General features: G+C 41.2%; 1 protein-coding gene across 4 annotated transcripts in view; it reads left to right on the forward strand.

Annotated features, from left to right (window-relative positions):
- The window catches only part of SPG21 (SPG21 abhydrolase domain containing, maspardin), a 32,376-nt gene continuing 7,120 nt past the window's right edge, over positions 1-25,256 (forward strand). The window contains exons 1-5 of one of the 4 annotated variants that reach the window (XM_058156268.1): positions 7-131; positions 8,475-8,576; positions 11,684-11,776; positions 22,011-22,172; positions 24,948-25,028. In XM_058156268.1, coding sequence (XP_058012251.1) covers positions 11,714-11,776; positions 22,011-22,172; positions 24,948-25,028 — 306 coding nt within the window. In that variant the 5' untranslated portion in view covers positions 7-131; positions 8,475-8,576; positions 11,684-11,713. Of the gene's footprint in view, positions 132-199; positions 236-8,474; positions 8,577-11,683; positions 11,777-22,010; positions 22,173-24,947; positions 25,029-25,256 lie in introns of those variants that run through there. The other 3 variants (XM_058156269.1, XM_058156267.1, XM_058156270.1) reach the window with 3 other exon arrangements.

The raw sequence follows: 25,256 nt of genomic DNA on the forward strand, positions 1-25,256 counted from the left end.
GGGGGAGGCGGGGCTGTTTAGCGTAGGGCTGCTTTAGGGCTCGCCGAACGAGGGGAGGACGGTACCATTTTGATGACTGGAGGGGGGTGACCGTAGCCCTCTCTCGCGTCCGCAAAGCTGACCCACGCCTGGTGAGCCACGGGGCTTTGCATGTTGCTTTCCCGCATTGAGGAACGAGTTTGGCGCGGCTCGTGGCGGACCGTTGGAGGGACCCTGAACTATACATGGGGCTGGGGTAAAAGAAAGGGTTGGGGGTGTCCTATTGTCCCCAGGCTTCCTGTGTTGAGTAGGACTGTTAAAAAGGAGCGGCCGCGGGGTGTGTGTGTGGGGGGACATCTGACCTGGGGAAGAAATGGTGGGAATTGCATTGAGAACTCCCCCCCCCCCTCCTCATTAGGAAGGCGTGCTGGGCTACCTGCTCCCAGACAGGTCTACCTTGCAGGGCTGTTGTAAAGATCACATGAATTGCTCTTAAATCTAAAATCTCTCTACCCGGGCTGCTGGTGTGAAAGTTGTGCAGCTGTGTAATTGTAGGGGGATGGACCCTGGGTTGGAAGGAGATGGGAGTGGAAGGGCGGCTCTCTGCCCTCCAAGTAGGAGGAAAGGAAGGGGGCTAGAAGGTGAGGAGGGAGCAGGAAGAGGGGTGGTCTAACCTTGTTTATTTGCTACCCTTTTAAAACATTTTATTGATGCTTTTGTTGCCCAATGCCAACACAATCCACTTTAATGGGAAAGCTGCCCATTTGCCAAGAGAAACAGGGCTTCAATCTCAGTTAAGGGTGTATTGATTGATCTGGTGCATATGTCATGTAGACCATGATTCCTGTTGTCCTGGTTGCAAAGGGCTGGATGCACAAAGCCTTGAGTTCGGAGTTTAAGGAATTCCGTGTCGGTTGGCTGTTGCGAAAGGCTTCCTCATATGAGAGCTGCTTGGAGGGCGGAAACCCCAGCGAAGGGGTTTCTTTTTCGTTTTTTGTATTTCTTTTGTGGTTCTCATGTTTTTTTCTGCTAGGAGGTGGGTGGTGTTACAAACTGAATAACTTCCATAAACAAGTAATAGAGAGTATCACTTTTCTACAGGTGTTCAGGCAGAGACTGCAAAGACACCAGTTAAAGATCCTTCTGCTTGGATTCATTTCCAACTCCTTAATTCCAAATGATAACTACAGTTTATTGTTTTTTAAGAGTTGTCAGTTCCATTATGGTTGTTTAAAGCGCTTTCTTATGTATATACTTCTCAGAGGGGTTTTTTTTGTGGGGGAGGGGAAATAGAACGATAGAGAAGTATAATAAATGCAGGTAGTCTTCAACTTACAACCACAATTGAGCCCAAAGTTTCTGTTGTTGAGTGAAACATTAGTGAAGTGAGTTTTGCTCCATTTTACCACTTTTTCTTGCCACCACTGTTAAGTGAATCACTGCCAGTGGTTAATTTAGTGACACGGTTGTTAAGTGAAATCTGACTTCGCTGTTGACGTCGCTTGTCGCAAAAGAAGATCACATGACCCTGAGACACTGCAACCGTCATAAGTATGAATCGGTTGCCAAGTGGATGAATTTTAATAATGTAATCATGGGGATGCTGCAATGGTATGAAAATAAGTGTGAAAAATGGTCAAAAATCACATTTATCAGTGCCGTTGTAACTTGAAACGGTTACTAAACAAACTGTTGTAAATCGAGGACTACCTGTATAATAAATGCTACAGTTACCACATCTGTTTTTTTACCCTGCCTGGGGCTTAATCTCAGCCACTTTTTCATTGATTCTTCTCTCAGTCCCAGTTCTATTGCCCTCGTCTTCTCTCAAAAACTTTAGATATGCCCTTTGTTTTGTGGCAGAAGACTGTTCAGAAGACCTAATAGCAATAGCACTTAGACTTATATACCGCTTTAGAGTGCTTTACATCCCTCTCTAAGCGGTTTATAGCAGGGGTATCGTATCCAACCTTGGTCCCTTTAGCTTTGCTGGCTGAGGGGCTCTGGGAGTTGAAGTCTACAAGTCTTAAAGGGACCAAGGTTGGAGACCCCTGGTTTATAGAGTCAACATCTTGCCCCCAACAATCTTGGCCCTCCTTATGGTATAATAATAACTGGGCTTGGGTTTCAACCTGCTGGATATGTAGTACGAGATGTGTTGTTATGGAACAATGCATGTTTAAATTGATTCCTGGTTACCCTGAAAATGTCTGTACTAGGAATCAAGCTGTGTTGCCCAATTAAATTAATCTTGGGCAATTGTCTTGGTATGCGAATAAGAGATCAAATCCTGCTTTTAACATGGAGAAGGAAATGATTCCTGCAAAGGCTGGAATCACGTTTCAGAAAAGGGAAAGTTGTAAGAGGATCCTGCAGTTCCCATTGGAGGCCGAAGGGACTTTCTAGCCCGAAGCCCTAATTATCCATTTCAAATGGCATGCCAACATTTTTTTTTATTTTGTTACAACATTATATACAGGAACATATATTGAAAGCAACCAATAGGACAGAAACGGTAAGCACTTTTGTGCACTTATGCACGCCCCTTACAGTCCTCTTAGGAATGGGGTGAGGTCAATAGTAGACAGTTTTTGGTTAAAGCTTTTAGGAGTTGGAGAGGAGACCACAGAATCAGGTAGTGTATTCCAAGTGTTAACAACTCTGTTACTGAAGTCATATTTTCTGCAATAAAGATTGAAGCAGTTGACATTAAGTTTGAATCTATTGTTTGCTCTTGTATTATTGCTATTGAAGTTGAAGAAGTCTTTAAAGGAAGGACATTGCAATAGATGATTCTGTGTGTTAAACACAGGTCTTGTCGGAGTCGGCAGAGTTCTAAGTTCTCTAATCCCCGGATTTCAAGTCTGGTGGAATAAGGTATTTTGTTATTTACAGAGGAGCGGAGAACTCTTCTTGTAAAATATTTTTGGACTCGTTCAATTGTATTAATGTCAGAGATGTGGTATGGGTTCCAGACAGATGAGCTGTATTCAAGAATGGGTCTGGCAAATGTTTTGAATGCTCTGGTTAGTAGTGTTTTTGGAAAAGAAGCTACGCAGAATTAGGTTTACAACTCTTAGAGCCTTTTTTGCTATATAGTTGCAGTGGGCTTTGGCACTTAGATCATTTGATATGAAAACTCCAAGGTCCTTAACAGGGTGGGGGTCATCTGTAAGATAATGTCCATCAAGCTTGTATTTAGTGTTTGGGTTCTTTTTTCCAATATGTAAGACTGAGCATTTGCTGGTTGAGATTTGGAGTTGCCAAGTTTTAGACCAATCGGATACAAAATCAAGGTCTTTTTGAAGGGTAGTACTATTGTTGGTGGTGTTAAATAGTTTGACATTGTCAGCAAAGAGAACACAATAACTTGAGATATGGTCACAGAGATCATTTATGTATAGTATGAAGAGCGTTGGTCCAAGAACGCTGCCTTGAGGAACGCCACTTTTGACAGGGACAGGATTTGATAGAGCAGATTTGACAGAGCAGATTTGATAGAGAATTATACTTCTCCTTGTACAGAGAAAGTATATTGCAGTAGCCTCACATTTCGATTATTCCCATGTGCTTCATGTGGGGTCTCAAAGTTTGTCTGGTGTAGAATAAGGCTGTTAATTTGTTGTGTAGCTGCTGCACTTTTGCTGAGGTAAATGTGCCGACTGTTTACTGGGCCATAGTATGATGGACCTCTGGCCACACCATTGAAACTCTGCCTGCTTTTTATGTGGGATGCCTTCACAGCTTCTATCTTGACTTTGTTGACTTTATTTGGGATCGGGATAAATGAAGATCAACCTTCCTGATGCAGAACATTTGGTGAGGGGATTCTTGGGCATGTCAAGAGCCACAGAGAGATACCTGTGCTTGCTCCTTAGAGAGGTGCTCTGTGGTGTCTCCAATACTACTAATCCTCTTTTTGCAAATGTTCATATAACACCTCCTATCGCGACTCTAAGCACCTGCTGAAGTTTTCTCTTCTATCAAGGCCTTTCCTGCCTATTCAAATTGATATTTCTGTTTTGCTTTCAGTGTTCTTTCCCTATCAATTGAATGAGTTATTTTACATCATATGCAATATAGGTGTTTATGACTCTATTTTAATTTTTTTTTTAATTGAAAAAGTTTTACAAAAACAAATAACATTTTCCCCCTCCCCCCTCCCTTCCCTCTCCCTCCAAAACTGCCCTCCTCCCCCCAGACTTCCCGGAACAAACACAAGGTATAGTTCTATAAACAAACATTCATACATTAAATTTTTAAGATCTAACACCATTATAATCCTTCTCTTTCACATATCCTGACTTCCTCCTTTAAAATCAAAAATTACATCCTTCATTCAAAGGCAATCTGATATCTCTTAATCTGGTATCTGTTTTGAATATAGTCAATCCAATTCTTCCATTCGTTTAAATATTTTTCTTGAGTACTGTCTTTCAAGAAGGCTGAGATTTTGGCCATCTCCGCCAAATTGGAGACTTTCAATATCCATTCTTCTATTGTAGGTAATTCTTTTTTCTTCCAGTACTGTCCAATCAGTAGTCTTGCTGCTGTTATTAAGTTCAAAATCAATTTAGTGTCAGTTACTGTACAATCCGTCGTAATCCCTAAAAGGAAAAATTGTGGTTGGAACTTAATCATCTTCTTCAAAACATTCTGCATAATCCACCAAGACTCTATTTTAATTTTTATTGTGAACTGCTTTGAAGAACAGCCTTGTAGGGTGGAGTTTATGAAATAAGCAATGAGGCGTGCTTTTAAGTAGAGGTTTGCTAGGTAAATGCATGTATTGCTATAAATCTTTTTTGTGTATTTCAATCCTCTCTGATTTTGCTGGTGACCATCTCTCTGCTTTGTGTGGGTCTGTGTGTGTGTGGCTCAGTATAACATATTTTCCATCTGTTAAGAAGTTGTAGTCCATCAATGCAAAAGCTACAATGTCTGTTAGTGGTGCTACAGCATTCTTTGAGGATTGGAAATATTAGGAATGTATCTTGACTACCGGATACTTTTCAATGTGGAATATATAGATAAATGAATACAAACTATCTTTTAAATATGTAGTAGCTTTAGGGTTATAAGCATATCTGTAACAAGATATGGAATGGAGCAACCCATTGATACAAACTGGAGGTGGTCCTTTAATTCATAAATGTTATTCTTATATAATTTACAGCCAGATGGGACAGCTGACTACACTTCTCCATGCTTGGATGATCATGGAAGATTCATGGCCAAAGCTGGAGGATCAAAGGAAAGGCCCAATCATTAACTGTACTGAATATTTCAAAACTGATCTAATTTAGTACAGTGATATACAGTGGTATCTGAAGATTCTTAATGGTTCAATAAGATGACAACCTCATTTCCCAAATTGTGTAGCAAGTTCTACATCTTGTACTAAATCACGATGTATTGGAAAAGCCGCCATGTTTGGTTTCACACAATACTAAACAATGAAAATAGTTTACCAAATCGCAGGTTTGCCCATCAATTGTTAAGGAAATTAGTAGCAATTGCAGTTCAGGGTAAAGGCAATGATGCCTTATTTTAAATTCTGGAATTGTTAGAAAGCTCGCATTGATAGGTTGTTTCTAGTTCTTGGTGTACCTTTCTGCATGCAGCATTTTGATACAAGCTTTTAATACTTTTTTGAACATAAGCAAGCTCAAAGACAGTAAGACAGTTCAAAGGGGAGAAAATCATTAGAAATGACAGAGAAACTTTTGATAAATCATTGATCCCTTTCAGAGTGTACTGAATTAGCTTTGTGTGTTGCTACAACAATACGGTACTGTATTATCTGCTTTTTCCTGTAAAGGTTGCTTGGTCTCTTTAGCAGAAGAATGGTTAAGTGTGAGAAGATGCTTCAGTGTTTGGAATGACTTCATATTTTAAAAACAAATCTAGCTCAGAATTCAGTTCAAACTAGAATCAATTCCTAGAATACAAGATCCGTACCCCCCTCCAAAATGTGTGTTTCTTACGCACTTTTATGGGTATATATTTTAATTTCCCAAGTCTTATCAGAAATTTTCACTAATTAGTTTTATTGAAGACTATAATTTTACTGGTGATTTATAGTACGTTGATCATAGCTCTCAATATTCATTCTTAGTTTATAGCAGTGATTTTCAAACTTGTCCTCTTTTAAGATATGTGGACTTCAACTTCCAGAAGGCTGGCTGGGGAATTCTGGGAGTTGAAGTTCACACATCTTAAAACTGGACAAGTTTGAAAAATGCTGGTTTAGAAGTGAATAGTGACTTTTTGGACTATTAACAATAGGATACATTCATTTATTTAAAACTATATTATACTAGAAAATGATAACCTTCAGTTCTAAATCCCCTTTTCATTCATCTGTATTTTACTTTTTTTAAAAACTTTTTCTTTACCCTTCTTATCTTCTTTTTATTTATTTTCTTTTAACGTTCAATACAAACACAAAAGGAAACAGGGAAAAAAAAGAATGGAGGGAACATTCTTCAGTGTTCAGGTGGTTGAGTTATAATCAGCAGTCCAGAACAAGGTCACATGCCTTATGTTGGATATAGAAATAATAATAGAATAGAATAGAATTTTATTGGCCAAGTGTGATTGGACACACAAGGAATTTGTCTTGGTGCATATGCTCTCAGTGTACATAAAAGAAAAGATACGTTCATCAAGGTACAACATTTACAACACAATTGATGGTCAATAGAAATAATAATAATAGAAATAGAAATAATAATAATAATAATAATAGTAATAGTAATAGTAATAGTAATAGTAATAATAATAATATTTTAATTTGTATACCGCCCTTCTCCCGAAGGACTCAGGGCAGTGAACAGCCAGATAAAATAACAGTCAAGACACATACAATATTACTAAAAACAATAATTAAAAAACTTATTAAATTTGGCCCAAATTTTAAAATACTTTCAAACCCTATAAAACTACTTAAAATTTAAAACCCATAAAATCATCTCAAAAATTAAAATTCAAGCCAGTCCAGCTTGAGAGAATAGGTAAGTCTTAAGTTCGCGGCAAAAGGTCCAAAGGTCAGGTAGCTGTCGAAGTCCAGGGGGAAGTTCGTTCCACAGAGTGGGAGCCCCCACAGAGAAGGCCCTTCCCCTGGAGGCCGCCAGCCAACATTGCTTGGCTGACGGCACCCTAAGGAGTTCCTCTCTGTGAGAGCGTACGGGTCGATGGGAGGTACAAGATGGCAGTAGGCGGTCCCGTAAGTAACCCGGTCCTAAGCCATGGAGCGCTTTAAAAGTGGTAACCAACACCTATAACAGGTTTTATTTTAAAATTTTTAATTTTAAACAGGTATGTTTCTAATCAGGTAAATGTCAATCTTAGTTTAGCTCCATCTGAGAAATTTTAATTTCTGCAGTGGTGGGAAAAAGATTCACTTGGGCAGGCATTGAAATAACAGTGGGAGTGCAGGAATAAAAAAAATCAAAGTTAGGGGAATGAGAAGGAAGAAAATACAGGTAGCCCTTGACATACAACAGTTCGTTTAGTGACCGTTCAAAGTTACAACACTAGAAAAAAAAAGACTTATGACCATTTTTCATACGACCATCGAGGTATCAAAATTCAGGTGCTTGGCAACTGACTCATAGTTATGACGGTTGCAGTGTCCCAAGATTATGTTTTGTGACCTTCTGACAAGCAAAGTCAGTGGGGAAGCCCGATTCACTTAACAACCGGGTCACTCACTTACCAACTGCAGCAAGAAAGGTCATAAAATACAACAAACAAAAAAACAACAAAGCTGTTGTTTCAACGTGCAGGACTAGCTTGAACATAGTTTTAATTTAGGGTTTTAATCAGGGTTTTAAACGGGGTTTTAAACTATTTAAAATTTTTAGGCCATTATTGAATCAGTTTTTTATATAGTTTTTAATCTGTATTGTATGTATTGTGTTTTTTACTGGCTATGAACCGCCCTGAGTCCTTCGGGAGAAGGGCGGTATACAAATATAATAAATAAATAATAATAATAATAAAATGGGGCAAAACGCACTTAAGAAATGTCTCACTTAGCAGAAATGTTGAGCTCAATTGTGGTCATAAGTCAAGGACTATCTGTAATTAGGTTCTTTCCTAAAACTCTCGATGGGCTTAAAAACAAACAAACAGGGGGAATGAAAGGAAGCCTTCTTCCTCAAAGCTACTTTAGCAAGAATATTCTTCTGGAACGGGACAAAACGTAACAGCGAAAATACAGAGGAATATATACACGATGCTTGCAACTCATTGAAACTCGCAGGAAAGCTACATCATTGTTTACGATGAGGTCTAAACATGGTCACTGCCATTTCAAGTATCCACTACATATTTCAGGCTGAAAGGTACCGTATGTCTCCAGATTCATAAAACACTGAGTTCATGACACACTGCTGGAGAAAATAGGGTAAATAGTTAAATTTGTTCTTTACCATAATTGTGCTGCAGATAACAATGGTTTGTGAGATTTGTTTGACTGTGTTTTGCAGATTGGTGAATGTTTCCACTGTCTTAAGACATTTCTTTCCATCGCTGACTTTTCAGATTTTACCTTGCACTTCTGTCTTGGTTATAATTCAAAGACATTCAAGGTGGGTTTGGTTTCGTTCTTGCAGAATTAAGGCCCCCCCCCACCCCGCTTTAAGCTCTGCGTTTAAATAGCTTGTGCAAATCCTTTGTAGGGATGAGCAGAATGGACAAAAAATGTGTTTTAATGCACATTCTCCAGCTGATTAACAGACTTGGGTTGAATGAGTTGCAATGAAATACACCTTCCTTTCAAGCTACTTAGGAACGGGGTGGGGGTGGGGTGGGGAGGGGAGGAAGAATTGGGGGAGGTCTAAAAACCATGAAAGCCATACAGGGATGCGGTAGCACAGTGGCTAAGACGCTGAGCTTGTCGATCAAAGGCCGGCAGTTCAGCCATTCGAATCCCAAGTGCCGCGTAATGGGGGTGAGCTCCCGTTACTTGTCCCAGCTTCTGCCAACCTAGCAGTTCGAAAGCAGGTAAAAAATGCAAGTAAAAAAATAGGAACCATCTTTGGTGGGAAAGTAACAGTGTTCCATGCGTCTTTGGCGTTGAGTCATGCCTGCCACATGACTGCAGAGACGTCTTCGGACAGTGCTGGCTCTTCGGCTTTGAAATGGAGACGAGCACTGCCCCCTAGAGTTGGGAACGACTAGCACATATGTGCGAGGGGAACCTTTACCTTTACAAGCCATGAAAGCTACACAACTGTAAAAAGCATTTAAAAAGAAAATAAAAATAAAAGAAATCTGTGTTGGATCAGATAGACTTCTTCAAAGTATTGTCCCTCTCTTGAGGTGGAGAGCTAACTAACATTTGCAGGGGGTTAGAAAGCAAGCACTGGAGATCTCTAAGGTATAGTTGCTTTGATTTAATTTTTTGTTCATTGCGGGCTCCTAAGCTTCAGCAACACAGCTTTAAAACAAAACCGGATTTTTGGAGCTTCAGATGTTTAAAGAGCATCTCCAAAACAAACCCAAGGATAACTATGGAGAAATTTCCTGACAATGAGAACAATTAATCAATGCAATAGTTTGCCTCCCAGAGTTCTGGGTATCTATTACTGGAGATTTTCAGTAATAGACTAGACAACCATTTGACCAGGATGATATAAGTTGTTCTGCCTTGAGCAGGGGATTCAATCAGAAAGTCAATCAATCAATCAATCAATCAATCAATCAATCAATCAGAATAGAGTTGGAAGGGACCTTGGAGGTCTTCTAGTCCAGCCCCCTGCTCAAGCAGAAAACCCTGTACCATTCCAGACAAGTGGCTGTCCAGTCTCTTCTTAAAAACCTCCAATGATGGAGCACCCACAACTTCTGAAGAAAAACCATTCCACTGGTTAATTGTTCTCACTGTTAGGAAGTTTCTCTTTAATTCCAGGTTGCTTCTCTCCTTGATTAGTTTCCATTCATTGTTTCTTATCTTGCATTCTGGTGCTTTGGAAAATAAGTTGACCCCCCCTTCTTCTTTGTGGCAGCCCCTCAAAAATAGTAGAATACGAAGACCTCCGGCGTCCCTCCCAGCCCTATGATTCTATGTTCATTTCTGAATATATAATGGTAGACTAATAGGGCTGGAAAGGACCTTGGAAGTCTGCTAGTCCAACTCCTTGCTCAAGGCAGGAAACCTTATGTCATCCTGGATCTAAAGTTATCCAGTCCATTCTTGAAAATACCCTGAAACATCCTGAAAGTTGATGCTGCAAACTCCCATGACTCATGGAGCTGTAATCCTGGGGAAATCCACGACGTGCAACTCCTGTTAACGGTGTAGCTCCTCTGAAATGTTGATTTCTTTTTAAAGTTTGCATTGTGCCATCCTGCTTACAATTGTGGGAGTCAGACTTGGCATGTGTCCATGGGCTTCAGTATTTCAGTTTCTGTTTACGCACAACTGCCTCCGTTTTAATTTTGTAGCTAGAGGGAAAAATGTAGGTGGTCTTATAACTTGAAGGAGAGCTGTATTAATCTGTGGAACTGTTTCTCAACCTCGAAAACTTTTTTAAGATGGGTGGACTTCAACTCCCAGAATTCCCTAGTCAGAATGATTGGGGGGGGGAGAATTAGGAGTATGGCCCTATACATATAGATATATATGTAGATCTTTGGTTATTCGGGTTTTCTCCCGCGTAAAATTGGAAGTGTCTTGGCGACGTTTCGACAAAGTCTCATTCGTCATCTTCGGGCTTCAGCTTCGTGCTTCTGGGAGCAATGTGTGTCCCAGAAGCACGAAGCTGAAGCCTGAAGATGACGAATGAGACTTCGTCGAAACGTCGCCAAGACACTTCCAATTTTACGCGGGAGAAAACCCGAATAACCAAAGATCTACATACAAACACCCGCGCAAACCTCAGAAAACAAATAGATATATATCTATAGGGTAATGTTGTAATGAAGAAAGAGGAGAAAGAAGATAGATAAATGTATTAGTAGAAAAGAAAGTAGATAAATGTATTAACAGAAAAGCAAGAAATCTGGGACAAATGTTATAAATGAAATGATGTTATTAAGAAACAATAAATATTGGAGGAGCAAGGACACACAACAGACGTACTCGGGAGATACACTAAATGATTGATTATGTATTGTGTGTTTGTTTGGCTACAAAATAAAAAAAACTTTTGACAAAAGAAAATGATATGGGGGGGAGAATCAAGAGTATGGCCGTATCTTTCTCAACTGAGAAATTTGGTTAAAAGATAGAACTTTTCATCATGAAAGTTTATGCCTTTTAATAAAACTTGTTAGCTGGAAAAAGATTGCTCCCAAACTCTGGATGTTTAATTTCATGTTGTTGGGTTTAAAACAGGGGTCTCCAACCTTGGCAACTTTAAGACTTGTGGATTTCAACTCCCAGAATCCTCAGCCGGCAAAGCTGGCTGAGGGATTCTGGGAGTTGAAGTCCACAAAGTTGCCAAGGTTGGAGACCCCTGCTTTAAAGCATAAATCAGAATACTTCCCACTTTAAAACTTCCGCCTTTCGTCTCTGCCTGCATCACTTCTAAATGTTTCTCACTGCTTTTAAAGCAAAACATTTTGGAGAGCAAGCATAATAGAATGGCAGGATTTAGAAAGATTTATCCTGGAGGAGTCTTTTTGCTTCTTCTCTGTATCTTTCGCGATGCTGAATTGTTTTCATCTGAAATGCTTTCTCTGTGTATTTCAGGTCTTCCTTACCTTGGAATTTGTCACCATCATGGGAGAGATTAAAATCTCTCCAGACTATAGCTGGTTCAGAAGCACTGTGCCTCTCAAAAAGGTGGGTGCAGATTAATTTCTCTCTCTGCTCCGATTTAGTTCGGAAGCCTTGTTTTTATACATTGCAAGCATTGTAAACATAGGTGAGGTAGGCTTCCCACGTTAGAATTAGAATTATATTGCACGTCTTTAGACAAAGAAGATTTGTTACTTGTGTGGATCTTCTGAGTCTGCTTGGCGGATGCATTTCTCCTCCAGCCTTGTTTTTTGTTGAGTGGCTTCTTTCTATCTGTCTGTCTGTCTATCATTTCTCTATATCTCTGTCTGTCTGTCTATCTATCTATCTATCTATCTATCTATCTATCTATCTATCTATCTATCTATCTATCTATCTATCTTTATCTATGTCTGTCTGTCTGTGTCTATATCATCTCTCTATCATTATCTATCTATCTATCTATCTATCTATCTATCTATCTATCTATCTATCTATCTATCTATCTATCTATCTATCTATATCTATCTATTTATCTATCTATCATCTCTCTCTCTATCTATCTATGTCTGTCTATCATCTCTCTCTCTCTCCCCATCCATATCTATCTATCTATCTATCTATCTATCTATCTATCTATCTATCTATCTATCTATCTATCTATCTATCTATCTATCTATCTCTTTGTCTGTCTGTCTATCATCTCTATCCTCTCTCTCTCTCTCTCTCTCTCTCTCTCTCTCCTTATTTGGGGAGCACTTGTAGTATTGATTTACTATAAAAAGTTAGTTAACCATCTATCTGTAGAAAAAAACAACAACCCGTGGCTGTTTGTTTTTCAGAATTTCTCGGACATTGGGTCTTCAGTGTTTTTGCTTTTTGAGTTTCCTGTGTGGTTTTCCCAGGCTAATGAACTTCCGGTTACCCCTTCTGTGTCAAGCTCTAGAAACACCATATGAGAACTGCAAGAGAGAATGACAGAAGTCAAAGTACGCCTGGGTCTCTAGAACAGTGATGGCTAACCTTTTTCTCGTCGTGTGCCGAAAGCACGCGCGTGCCGGCACCCATAATGCAATGTGCCCCCAGCGTATGCATGCATGACCCCCATACACTGCCCCCGCCCCCCCCCCCCCGTGCATGCGCACATGACTCCCCCACTCCCCCCCCCATTTTGGGTCTAGCATGTCTCCCTGCAGCCTCCTGGGCCCAAAAATGGGCTGTGGGGGGGCGCTCCCCCCATGTTCCCCCACGCTCCCCCTGCGCATGTGTGCATGACCCCCTGCGCATGCACGCACATCTCCTGCATACACCCCACCCCCCATGCATCCCAAAAAACATGTGGCCAGCGTGCATGCGCAGTGCAGCTGAGCTGTGGACGGCTCGCATGCCCGCAGAAAGGACTCTGCGTGCCAGCTGTGGCACGTGTACCATAGGTTCGCCATCACAGCTCTAGAATTTAGGCCTGACAGACAGCCTTCTGGTGACTCTTAATTTTTGTTTTTAAGGTGGTTAATTCACATGCAGCGTGCGGAACGCCTTGTAGCCTTTCCTTGCCTCTGAAGGCCTACCAAAACGTGAACCTTGATGCTTTTTAGAACACACCAAATGTTCTACCTCTGAATTACGGCATATGACAAATGGCTGGTTTCATAGGTCAGAGTGAGCTGAGATCTCACCCTTGGAAGGGATGTGGATAAGAACACTTACATGTTTCAGAGAAGGGGCACGGTGGCCTAGCGGTTAAGATGCTGGGCTTAACCGGAAGGTTGATAGTTTGAGTTCCTAGTACTGTGCAATGGAGTGAGCTCGTGTTCCTTGCTCCAGCTCCTGCCCACCTAACAGTTCGAAAGCATGCAACTGCAAGTAGATAAATAGGTACCACTTTGGTGGGAAGGCCTTTAGCGTATAGCCCTGCTGGCCGCATGACCCAGAGAAGCGACTTTGGACAACACTGGATCCCTCGGCTAAGAATTGGAGATGAGCACTGACCCCTGGAGTCAGACACAACTGGACGGGAGAAACCTTTACCTTTTATGTTTCAAAGAGACCACCAAAGTCTCCTGTAGGTTTACATCAGAGAAGCGAAGCTTTGTGGTTGACCTGGTAGGAAGAGGCCCCTACCTGTGGGATGGTGATGCTTAATTGGTGGAACAGTTTCATGTGGGTGGATCAAGCAAGAATTTCATTTCTTTCCTGTTTTTTCTGTAAAGGGGAATTTCTTTTTAGCTCACATTACGCTTCGTGGGTCACTGTGTTCTTGTCACTGTCACTGGCAGGAAATTGAAAGTCAGAGTGCAGTTGGCAGAGACTTTAGTGGCCACAAAAGGCATCAGGAGGCATTTCAGGGGAGATATAGTAATAGCACTTAGACTTATATACCGCTTCACAGTGCTTCACAGCTCTCCCCAAGCGGGTTACAGAGTCAGCATATTGCCCCCAACAACAGTCTGGGTTTTCATTTTACCGACCTCGGAAGGATGGAAGTCTGAGTCAACCTTGAGTCGGTGAGAATCGAACTGCCGAAAACAGGCAGACAGCAGAAGTAGCCTGCAGTACTGCATTCTAACCACCACACCACCACGGCTCATCTACATACATATAGATCTAAAAATAATTGCATGTTACATAGAATAATACTCCCTGCCAAAATATCGTAACAGTGGTACTTTGGTATTCAACTGCTTTGAAACTCATCGACTCTGTAAACCGCTTAGAGAGGGGCTGTAAAGCAATGTAAAACGGTATAAAAGTCTTAAGTACTTTTGCTATTTGGTACCCAACACACAAGGTAGAACTTGTCGTTGTTGTCTACTGTATGACTCACTTATTTCTTAATGAGAAAAAAATATCGTTTAGTACTCATTGTTTTTGGTACACATTGCCCTTTCTGGAACCAATTAACTATAAGTACCGAGGTACCACTGTTTTTCCAAATGAGATCAGTTCTTTTTGTTGAGCGTTGCTTTCTGCTCCCACCCATAAGTACAAATTATTTTTTCAGCATGAAGCCAGGCACTTCGCCGTTGGCTTTCAAGCACGTGGGCCTGATAAGCTTTTCCTGGGAGCAGCTTAAGTTTGAACTGGGCAGCCGTTTTTCCCACCATGTGATTTTTCACATGCTCTATCAAATGCTGTTCTCCGTCTCCCAAGGATCTTTGAAGTAATTTGTTTTCTGAAGGTCAGCCAGGGCAATTTGAAGGAAAAGGAGGAACAGAATATTTTCCTTGTTTCTGCGCAACCTTTTTATCCAGGAAAGCCAGTCGTATAACAGATGTTTTAGTCTCTTATTATGTCGTGCAAGGATTGCCTTTACAACCATCAGAAAAGATTGTTAAGAACTGTTCTGAGTTTGATATCGTCTCTAGTTGTGTGCAGCTCCCAAGTTGCTCAGCAGAGGTGCGTCTTGGCTGGGAACGGGAGTCCTGGCATATCTGCGCCTGCTAAACTCCTGGATACTAGGTGCATTAAGGATGGTAGTTTTGGGGTATCTTCTACCAGAGATTGCTGGACATCGACACTGTTTGTTCTTTTGCTGTGATTGTATTAAAAAAAAAGGCATACTATTTTTGCCAAAGGATGTGTCTGTAGAATTTTCTGCCCAGTCGTTACCTTCTAGAGCTGAGTTTTCCTTGAATCTCTCCTGGTTTAATTAATTAATTATGAACATTCTTGGTTTTGTATCATGCACTGTATAAATATTTATTTATACCTGTTTATTTTTTTTAATTATTATTATTTATTTGATTTTTATACCGCCCTTCTCCCGAAGGACTCAGGGTGGTGTACAGGCAAGATATTTTAACAGCAAAAGGGACGCGGTGGCTCAGGGGCTAGGACGTTGAGCTTGTCGATCGAAAGGTCGGCAGCTCGGCAGTTCGAATCCCTAGTGCTGCCGTGTAACGGGGTGAGCTCCCGTTACTTGTCCCAGCTTCTGCCAACCTAGCAGTTTCGAAAGCACGTAAAAAATGCAAGTAGAAAAAATAGGGACCACCTTTGGTGGGAAGGGAACAGCGTTCCGTGCGCCTTTGGCGTTGAGTCATGCCGGCCACATGACCACGGAGACGTCTTCGGACAGCGCTGGCTCTTCGGCTTTGAAACGGAGATGAGCACCGCCCCCTAGAGTCGGCAACGACTAGCACGTATGTGCGAGGGGAACCTTTACCTTTACCTATTTTAACAGCCCATCCCAGAAATGGGTTCTGGGTGGTATACAGTGTCAATATCTAAGTAAGTAAATAAATACATTTTATATATTCAAAAATAAAATAAAATAAAAAGGTGCTAGTTGGCATTGTTTCAAGAAAACTCCTACGAAGGTATTTGGGGGTATGTTGCAGTATCTCAGTGATACAGATTTATGAAATGTCTCCAGACAGCGGAAGCATGTGATGTGCCAGGTTAAGAGTGTTTTTATTTGTTCAGGTGACCCTGATTTGAAGATAATCCCCATATAAAAGGAAGATTAGAGAGGAAAATCTCATTAGTCTCTCTATGGCCACCATCAGGAAAAAAAAAAACCCCGAAGGAATTTTTTTCATTTAAAAAGCATTTATTTACTTTTCAGGTAGAAAATAACCCCTTGAACCATGGTGTAATCCTGTTTGCATTTGTTGGAGAAGAAGTCATTATCCTCAATAAATATACATACATTTAAAAAATAAATAAATTAAGAAAAGAAGTTTTCTTTTCTTCAGGGGCTAGGACGTTGAGCTTGTCGATCGAAAGGTCGGTAGCTCAGCGGTTCGAATCCTTAGTGCTGCCGTGTAACGGGGTGAGCTCCCATTACTTGTTCCAGCTTCTGCCAACCTAGCAGTTTCGAAAGCACCTAAAAATGCAAGTAGAAAAAATAGGGACCACCTTTGGTGGGAAGGTAACAGCGTTCCATGCGCCTTTGGCGTTGAGTCATGCTGGCCACATGACCACGGAGACGTCTTCAGACAGCGCTGGCTCTTCGGCTTTGAAATGGAGATGAGCACCGCCCCCTAGAGTCGGCAACGACTAGCACATATGTGCGAGGGGAACCTTTACCTTTACCTAAGAAAAGAAGTAACCCATGGAAATTTTAAAACAATTGTTAAGTTTTTAGGATACTGCCATACTTGCTTAAATAAAAGCAAACTTCCAAATATTTTTTTTTCAGACTAGAGCAGATTACCTTACAGGTAACATTTTGGTTGAATTTTAGGTAAAATATCTGAACTGTAGAACTGTAGCGCAGCAATACAAGAAAGGTGTCGGCTTCTATTTTGCTGTACCTGTTCAAACAGTCACTCGCCGGAACATTTTAATTTATCCTGCATTGAGTGAGATAAGGACACGCACAGGTTTCCAGAGAAACGACAGCTAGCAGCTAATAGTTTGGCATAATAATAAAAAGGTTAATGAAATACAGGACTTCAGCACATTTGCACCAAAAAGTATTCTGTGCGCATTTAGCCTGTAGTCTGAACATCTGCAAATAAACTAATTTTTTTGGTTTTGTTTCCAGAACCTTTGACACTGATTTATATATCCTGTCTGAGAAATAGTCACACTTCTCTTTTTATATTTCTCAGTGTCTCAGACCCTCGGGAAACAGATCTAAAGTGAAGGGCAAAAAGCCTGTGGGCCACATGATCTTCATATGATCGGCCTCTGTTTAGACCTTCCTTTGTTTGTTCTTGGCTAATAACTCATCATTCAAGAGATGAGCAAATCTGGATTTGGGATTTGTATTTAGCAGTAATCTAACTATGGAGCAAGATCGGATTCAGTTCAGCCAGTTAAGCAAATGCTTGTCTTTGCATGACAAAAGACACATATCTTTCTTGGCAGCTGCTTCTAATTTATATGCACCAATTTATATGCACTAATTTATATGCACCAAGACAAATTCCTTGTGTGTCCAATCACACTTGTCCAATAAAAATTCTATTCTATTCTATTCTATTCTATTCTATTCTATTCTATTCTATTCTATTCTATTCTATTCTATTCTATACCGGGACCATTTTATCCTTGACTCACTTTGTAGAGGAGTTCACTTTGATCCAGAGAAGAGCAACAAGGATGATTAAGGGACTGGAGGCTAAAATATGATGAAGAACGCTTGCAGGAATTGGGTATGTCTAGTTTAATGAAAAGGAAGAACAGCAGTGTTCCAATATTTGAGGGGCTGCCACGAAGAAGAGGCGGGGGGGTCTATTCTCCAAAGAACCTGAAGGCAGGACAAGAAGCAATGGATGGTAAGTAATCAAGAAGAGTAGCAACCTAGAACTTAGGAGAAATTTCCTGACAGTGAAGACAATGAATCAGTGGAACAACTTGCCTCCAGAAGTTGTGGGTACTCCAACACTGGAAGTTTTAAAGAAAAGATTGGACAATAATTTGTCTGAAATGGTATGGCGTTTCCTACTTGATCAGGGGGTTGGACTAGAAGACCTCAAAGGTCCTTTCAAACTCAGTTATTCTATATGGTTTTAATATGGCCCAAATAAATCGTATCGATCGTTTTGAAAGCCCTCTTGAAGCTTTTCATTTCCCTTTTTGGTTTAAATAACCCTAAATAAATTTCACACACACACACACTTTTTTAATTTACTTACTTATAGGCCCTTAATGGCGAACCTATGGCACGCATGCCAGAGATGGCACGCAGTGCCCTCTTTGCGGGCGCGCGAGCCGTCGCCCCAATTCAGCTCCGCCACGCATGTGTGCATTCCTCCCACTGGCCAGCTGGTCTTTGGGTCTCTGCCGCGCATGCGCGGGGGTGTGTGTGTCATGCGTGGGGGGGCCCCACCCACCCCTATGTGGGGGGCACATGCTCAGGGAACGTGTCTGCATTGCATTTTGGGAATTCAGGCGCATGCATTTGTATGTGTGCGCTTTGGGCACTCGGTCCGAAAAAGGTTGTTATAGGCAATCCTCGACTTTTAAACATTTGTTTAGTGACCATTGGAAATTATGACGGCAATGAAAAAAAGTGAGTTATGACCAGAAGGTGAAAAGTGTAAATTGGGCTGCCGTATTGCTGCAATTCATTTGGCAATATACGGTGGGGTTTTTTTGTTTTGAATTTTTACGAGTGGGGCACATTTGTAGAATTGCTCTCGTGTGGCTACTGAGGATGAAAATTAACTTTCTGGTGGTTTTTCTGCCGAAACGGTTTGAGGTTGAGAACAGATGTCCATTGAGCCCCGGGACTTCCTTGTTCCACGAAAGGGAAGTTGGCGTTTTTTGATCTACCCTGGAAGACGAAACCTTCTCGTGCCTTTAGACTTATGATTACTACTGCAAGCCTGCTTGTTTCTTAATACCTTCGCTTTCAAAGTGGAACGGTTTTGGTGTTCATGTGATGATCCCTCGTTTCCAAGAGTAAGCGAAGTGTAGCTCCGATTGGTTACGTTCGGTTTTTGTTGTTGTTGTTGTTGAATCATAAGCATTTTAGAAAAATGAATGTGAAAAGCAATGCAGGATAAAGGAAACTTGATAGGACCTTGTGGCCAGATGCAAGGAGGTCAATAAAACACCATTGCACACCCATCAGACAAGCACATGGTAAATCAGAATAATTTAATTTTTTTGTGCCTTGTTGCTATGGAACATCGTGAGATAATGAGCTACTGTCTAGACGGTGGATTGCTCTTAGGATTGACACGTTGGTGCGATACCTGACTGGGCAAAGCCGTGGTTTTCAGTTACAAAAACAGTTGGATTTTTATTTCACAACTTCGCTGTTTCCTCCAGGTTAGGCAGAAGTGGCAAGTGTCCACTGCCGTTTTTTTTTAATCTGAAAAAGATGAACAGCCTCTTCCCCAAATGATTTAATTTTAAAACAGGAGAGCTGTTTTAGATTCATCAAGAGGATGGCAATAGAAGCAGACAAGATTATTTTTTGTCTAATTTCCTTTGGGAAGCAAGCGGGAGGAATTAAATGCAGGTTCTCTTATCCTTCGCAAAACATAGCAATGCTGGTTGAACTGAATGGAGCCTCTTTGGAGCCTCTCTCTGAATGGAGGCATTCCTGTCTTGTAGGAGTTCAGGGAGTCCTCAACTTACAACCACAATGCAGCTCAAAATTTATGTTGTTCGATGAGATGGTTGTTAAGTGGGGTTTGCCCCATTTTACGACCTTGCCCGCCGTTGTTAAGTGAAACACTGCAGTTCTTAAGTTAGTCACGTGGTTGTTAAGTGAATCTGGGCTTCCCCGTTGACTTTCCTTGTCAGAAGGTCGCAAAAGGGGATCACGTGACCATGCGACATCGCAACCGTCGTAATTACGAGTCGGTAGCCAAGTGCCTGAATTTTGATCACCTGATCCTGGAGATGCTGCCATGGTTGTAAGTGTGAAAAATGGTCATAAGTCACTTTTTTACAGTGCCATTGGAGCTTTTGAACGGTCACTAAACAAACTGTTGTAAGTCGAGGACTACCTGTTCTAATCGTTCTCATCCTTGGGTCTTCAGGTTTCATTCGACTGCCACTCCCATGTGCTTGGTCATACCAGCTGGGAAGGATGGCCCAGCCTGTCCAAGCAAATATTTGTCAGGACGTGTTGGGCAATCTTTGAGGTCAAAATGTGGTCAGTTTATTAAAAGAGAAATATAATGAAGATACTCACAAGAAGTAAATATGCCCTATTATCAGGTGGCACATTGGAAATCCCTTCTTTTGTGAGGAAGGCTTAACTCATGAGCTGAGAATGTACTGGCACCAGCTGAATTTCATCAGAGTGTAGAATGGAATGGAATGGAATGGAATGGAATGGAATAGAATAGAATAGAATAGAATAGAATAGAATAGAATAGAATAGAATAGAATAGAATGGAATGGAATGGAATGGAATGGAATGGAATGGAATGGAATAGAATAGAATAGAATAGAATAGAATAGAATAGAATAGAATAGAATAGAATAGAATAGGAATGGAATGGAATGGAATGGAATGGAATGGAATAGAATAGAATAGAATAGAATAGAATAGAATAGAATAGAATGGAATGGAATGGAATGGAATGGAATGGAATGGAATAGAATAGAATAGAATAGAATAGAATAGAATAGAATAGAATAGAATAGAATAGAATATGGAGTGGAATGGAATGGAATGGAATGGAATGGAACGGAATAGAATAGAATCATGGGGTATAACTAAGCAATCAAATAATTAGGAAACAGTCAATATAAATCTTAAGGATACAAGCAACAAAGTTATACTCATACAGTCATAAGTGGAAGGAGATGGGTGATGGGAACGATGAGAAGATTAATAGTAGTGTAGATTTAGTAAATAATTTGACAGTGTTGAGGGAAATATTTGTTTAGCAGAGTGATGGCATTCAGGGAAAAAACTGTTCTTGTGTCTAGTTGTTCTGGTGTGCAGTGCTCTGTAGCGTCGTTTTGAGGGTAGGAGTTGAAACAGTTTATGTCCAGGATGTGAGGGGTCTGTAGATATTTTCACAGCCCTCTTTTTGACTCGTGCAGTATATAGGTCCTCAATGGAAGGCAGGTTGGTAGCCGTTGTTTTTTCTGCAGTTCTAATTATCCTCTGAAGTCTGTGTCTTTCTTGTTGGGTTGCAGAACCAAACCAGACAGTTATAGAGGTGCAGATGACAGACTCAATAATTCCTCTGTAGAACTGGATCAGCAGCTCTTTGGGCAGTTTGAGGTTTCTGAGTTGGCGCAGAAAGAACATTCTTTGTTGTCCATTTTAGATCTTGTGATATGGTAGAACTTAGAAATTTGAAGGTCTCTACTGTTGATACTGTGTTATCTAGTATTGTGAGAGGTGGAAGTATGGAAGGGTTTCTCCTAAAGTCTACCACCATTTCTACGGTTTTGTGCATGAAGGTATAGGTTCCCCTCGCACATACGTGCTAATCATTCCTGGCAGTGCTCATTTTCGTTTCAAAGCCAAAGAACCAGCGTTGTCTGAAGATGTCTCCGTGGTCACGTGGCCGGCATGACTAAACGCCGAAGGCGCACAGAACGCTGTTACCTTCCCACCAAAGGTGGTCCCTATTTTTCTACTTGCATTTTTTACGTGCTTTCGAACTGCTAGGTTGTCAAAAGCTGGGACAAATAACGGGAGCTCACTCGCACTAGGGATTTGAACCGCTGAACTGTCGACCTTTCGATCGACAAGCTCAGCCACCGAGCCACCGCGTCCCCCCTCTTGTACATAAGAAGCATGAAATATTTTGGGCTTTGAACTCTACTCTGTTTCTGGCTTCTTGCACCCGACAGTCTTCAGTTGTACTTGCCAAGGGTCACGACTGCTTAAGGAATCAGCTTTTGGTCCTCTCTGACGTCTATTTTGCAGATCATTGTAGATGACGACGACAGTAAGATTTGGTCGCTCTACGACGCAGGACCGAGGAACATCCGGTGCCCCCTCATATTTCTCCCACCCGTCAGTGGAACAGCAGACGTCTTCTTCCAACAGATTCTAGCCTTGTCTGGATGGGGTTACAGAGTCATTGCTGTGAGTGACTTCCTGTGTTTCGTTTCTTGAACTTGCCTTCAAGGCAGGGGCAGGGGCTTGGGGGTCGTGCGCTACAGGTAGTCCTCGACTTACAGCCGTTCATTTAGTGACCGCTTTTTTTTTAAATTTGCATTTATATCCCGCCCTTCTCCGAAGACTCAGGGCGGCTTACACTATGTCAAGCAATAGTCTTCATCCATTTGTATAATTATATACAAAGTCAACTTTTATTGCCCCCAACAATCTGGGTCCTCATTTTACCTACCTTATAAAGGATGGAAGGCTGAGTCAACCTTGGGCCTGGTGGGACTTGAACCTGCAGTAATTGCAGGCAGCTGCTGTTAATAACAGACTGCATTAGCAGTCTGAGCCACCAGAGGCTTGAAGTTACAATGGTGCTGGAGAAAAGAGACGATTGTTTCCCACACTTAGGACATTGCAGCCTCCCTCTGGTCACGTGATCAGAATCCAGACGCTTGGCAACTGGGCCATATTTAGGATGGTTGCAGCGTCCCAGGGTCACGCGATCCCCTTTTACAACCTTCTGACAAGCAAACAGGGAAACCCGATCCACTTAACAACCATGCTAAGTTAACAATTGAAGTGGTTCACTCTAACTACTGTGGCAAGAATTTGCCATAAAATGGTAAAACTCCCTTCGGAAATGGCTCACTTAGCAACATAAATTTTGAACTCATATGTGGTCGTACGTCGAGGACTACCTGTACACCAAAATCAGCCAGAGATTAACTCCATCAGAGCTCCTTTTTTCTTGTACCTAGCGGTCCCCAGTAATTGAATCAGTCGCTGCCATTTTTTTTTTATTCAAAAAGTTTTACAGAAAATTTCCCCCTTTCCCCACCTCCCTCCCCACTCCCTTCACAACCCTCCTCCCCCCCCCGACTTCCCAGAATGAGCACAAGGTATAGTTAAAAATAAAACAAACATATGCTAAAAAAATTTCGTCCCAACTTAATTATACCCCTACAATTCTCATCAGTTCCTAACTTCCCCAAAAAACAAAAATAATACATCATAATCATTCAAAAGCAGTCTGATAACTCTTAGTCTGATATCTACTTTGAATATAGTCAATCCATTTCTTCCATTCCTTTAAGTATCTTTCTTGCATATTGTCTTTCAAAAAGGCTGATATTTTCGCCATCTCAGCCAAATTGGCAACTTTCAATATCCATTCTTCTATTGTAGGTACTTCTTTTTTCTTCCAGTACTTTACTTACTTTAGTAATCTTGCTGCTGTTTAACAGTGGCTGCCATTTTGAATTCTTGTTGGCTTCTTCCAGTCCTATTTGGTGTCCTATGAACACATATGTCAGGAGAGTACCAATAAAGCTTTATTATGTTCCTGATGCCTTCCTTATTTGCCAAGTCTGGGCATAGCTTTAAGCACTGGAGCCGATCTGAGTTTGAAATGTTTATTCTGTGGCTGCCTAGCCTCAGTAGTATATTAGTAACAATGAGTGTCACCCCATGGTAGTGAAGGGCTTGCATTCTAACTTACTCTCCTCTTCTGATCCCTATTTGGTTAGGGCAGTTCTGCACCTCAGTGCATTTTATATTAGTCTTTGTCTAGACTTAGACTACAACGTCTAAATGTATATATTTAGACTCTGAAGGCCACAAAAACAATACTGAGAGTGTACTTGTGAAATTGAAACTTACAGTATTTACTGTTCTGACCTAGGTTTCCTTAGAAAGCATGCAGCACAAACTTAGTCCTGGTAGTTCCACACTAGCGGAGGGTCGCTGGTTGTCTATATCAGCTTAGACGGGAAAAGGGGCATTATGAGGAAATGTCAAGCCAAGCCATGATGATGGAATGTGAATTATTGTCATTCCCAGTCCGAAAGGCTTATCGAACAGTCTTACAGGGCAGCATTTACCAACATCAACCTTACTTCCCTTGGAATACTGCCAGAGAACTAATTGCCACACGCAGGGCAAGGCCAAACTTAGCACAGAGTCAAATGGAACTTTTGCATAGCTTTTACTGGCCAGATAAACTAATTGCTTCCTGCAAAAGCTCACGTCCCGTTCGCTTCTCTTTTATGTTTTATGGGAAGGGCCAATCATCTCCAAGCCTTACGCCCAAGTCGACCCTGTTTCCTTAATTGTTCCTGTCTTTTGGCAGCTCTGCTCATGAGCACACTGGGAACAGGCTCCCGCTGTTCTTCTGCCTCGCTGATGTCAGACTCCAGAGGCAGCGAAGAATTACCAGATGGCCTTGACCCCCTCTCTGCCTCTGACTCAGAGCCCTCGTCCGAGCCTTCCCCAGACTCCAAGCCTGGCCCACATTCCTCCCCAACCTCCTCACTGTCCAAATCTGCTGCCAGCTGTGCTGGCCACTGGCAGGTCACAACAGGCAGCCACAAAAACGATACTGTGTATTTGTGAAATTGAAGCTTGCAATATTTACTCATTTTTTTAAAAAAAATTGGAATTATCAGTAGATTCCCCATTTTAAGAGTTTGAGACGGTTTAGAATTGGAGATGGTTTAGATTAAGATAAATCAATAAGAAAACTGTCAACAATCCAACTAACTTCTGTAAGTAAAACCACCCAAGAACCGCAGGATCTAAGTGGGCACTGCACTTCTCTTCAACGTGGGATATCCCCAGTTAAGATGCAATTCTGCCTCTCCTCCAAGTTTTATCAGCTGAAAATCGTTCAGAGTTGCAATTAAATTTCTGGGATGGTACACTGCATCTTTTCCTCTTGTTTTTCTTTTCTTTCTTTTTTTTTTACCATTTTAGTTACAGTATCCAGTTTATTGGGAAATCTTTGAATTCTGCGATGGATTCCGGAAGCTATTAGATCATCTGCAACTGGATAAAGTTAGTGCTTACAATAAAATGTTAGGTAAAAAGCCTAGAGTTTATTCATGTTCATTGGCTCAACCGAGAGAGAAGCTCCTTAATCCGTGCTGAGTCACTAGTAGATTAATTTTAGGCATTTGTTTCCTTACAAGATTGCCAAACTGTCCCCTGGCTAAGTGATGCACAGAGTCAAAAGCAATTAAAAAACATTAACAATCGTGAAGAAAACTGATGTTGTTTGGGAAA

The sequence above is a fragment of the Ahaetulla prasina genome, chromosome 13 (assembly GCF_028640845.1).
Source record: "Ahaetulla prasina isolate Xishuangbanna chromosome 13, ASM2864084v1, whole genome shotgun sequence".
Classification (NCBI taxonomy): Eukaryota; Metazoa; Chordata; class Lepidosauria; order Squamata; family Colubridae; genus Ahaetulla; species Ahaetulla prasina.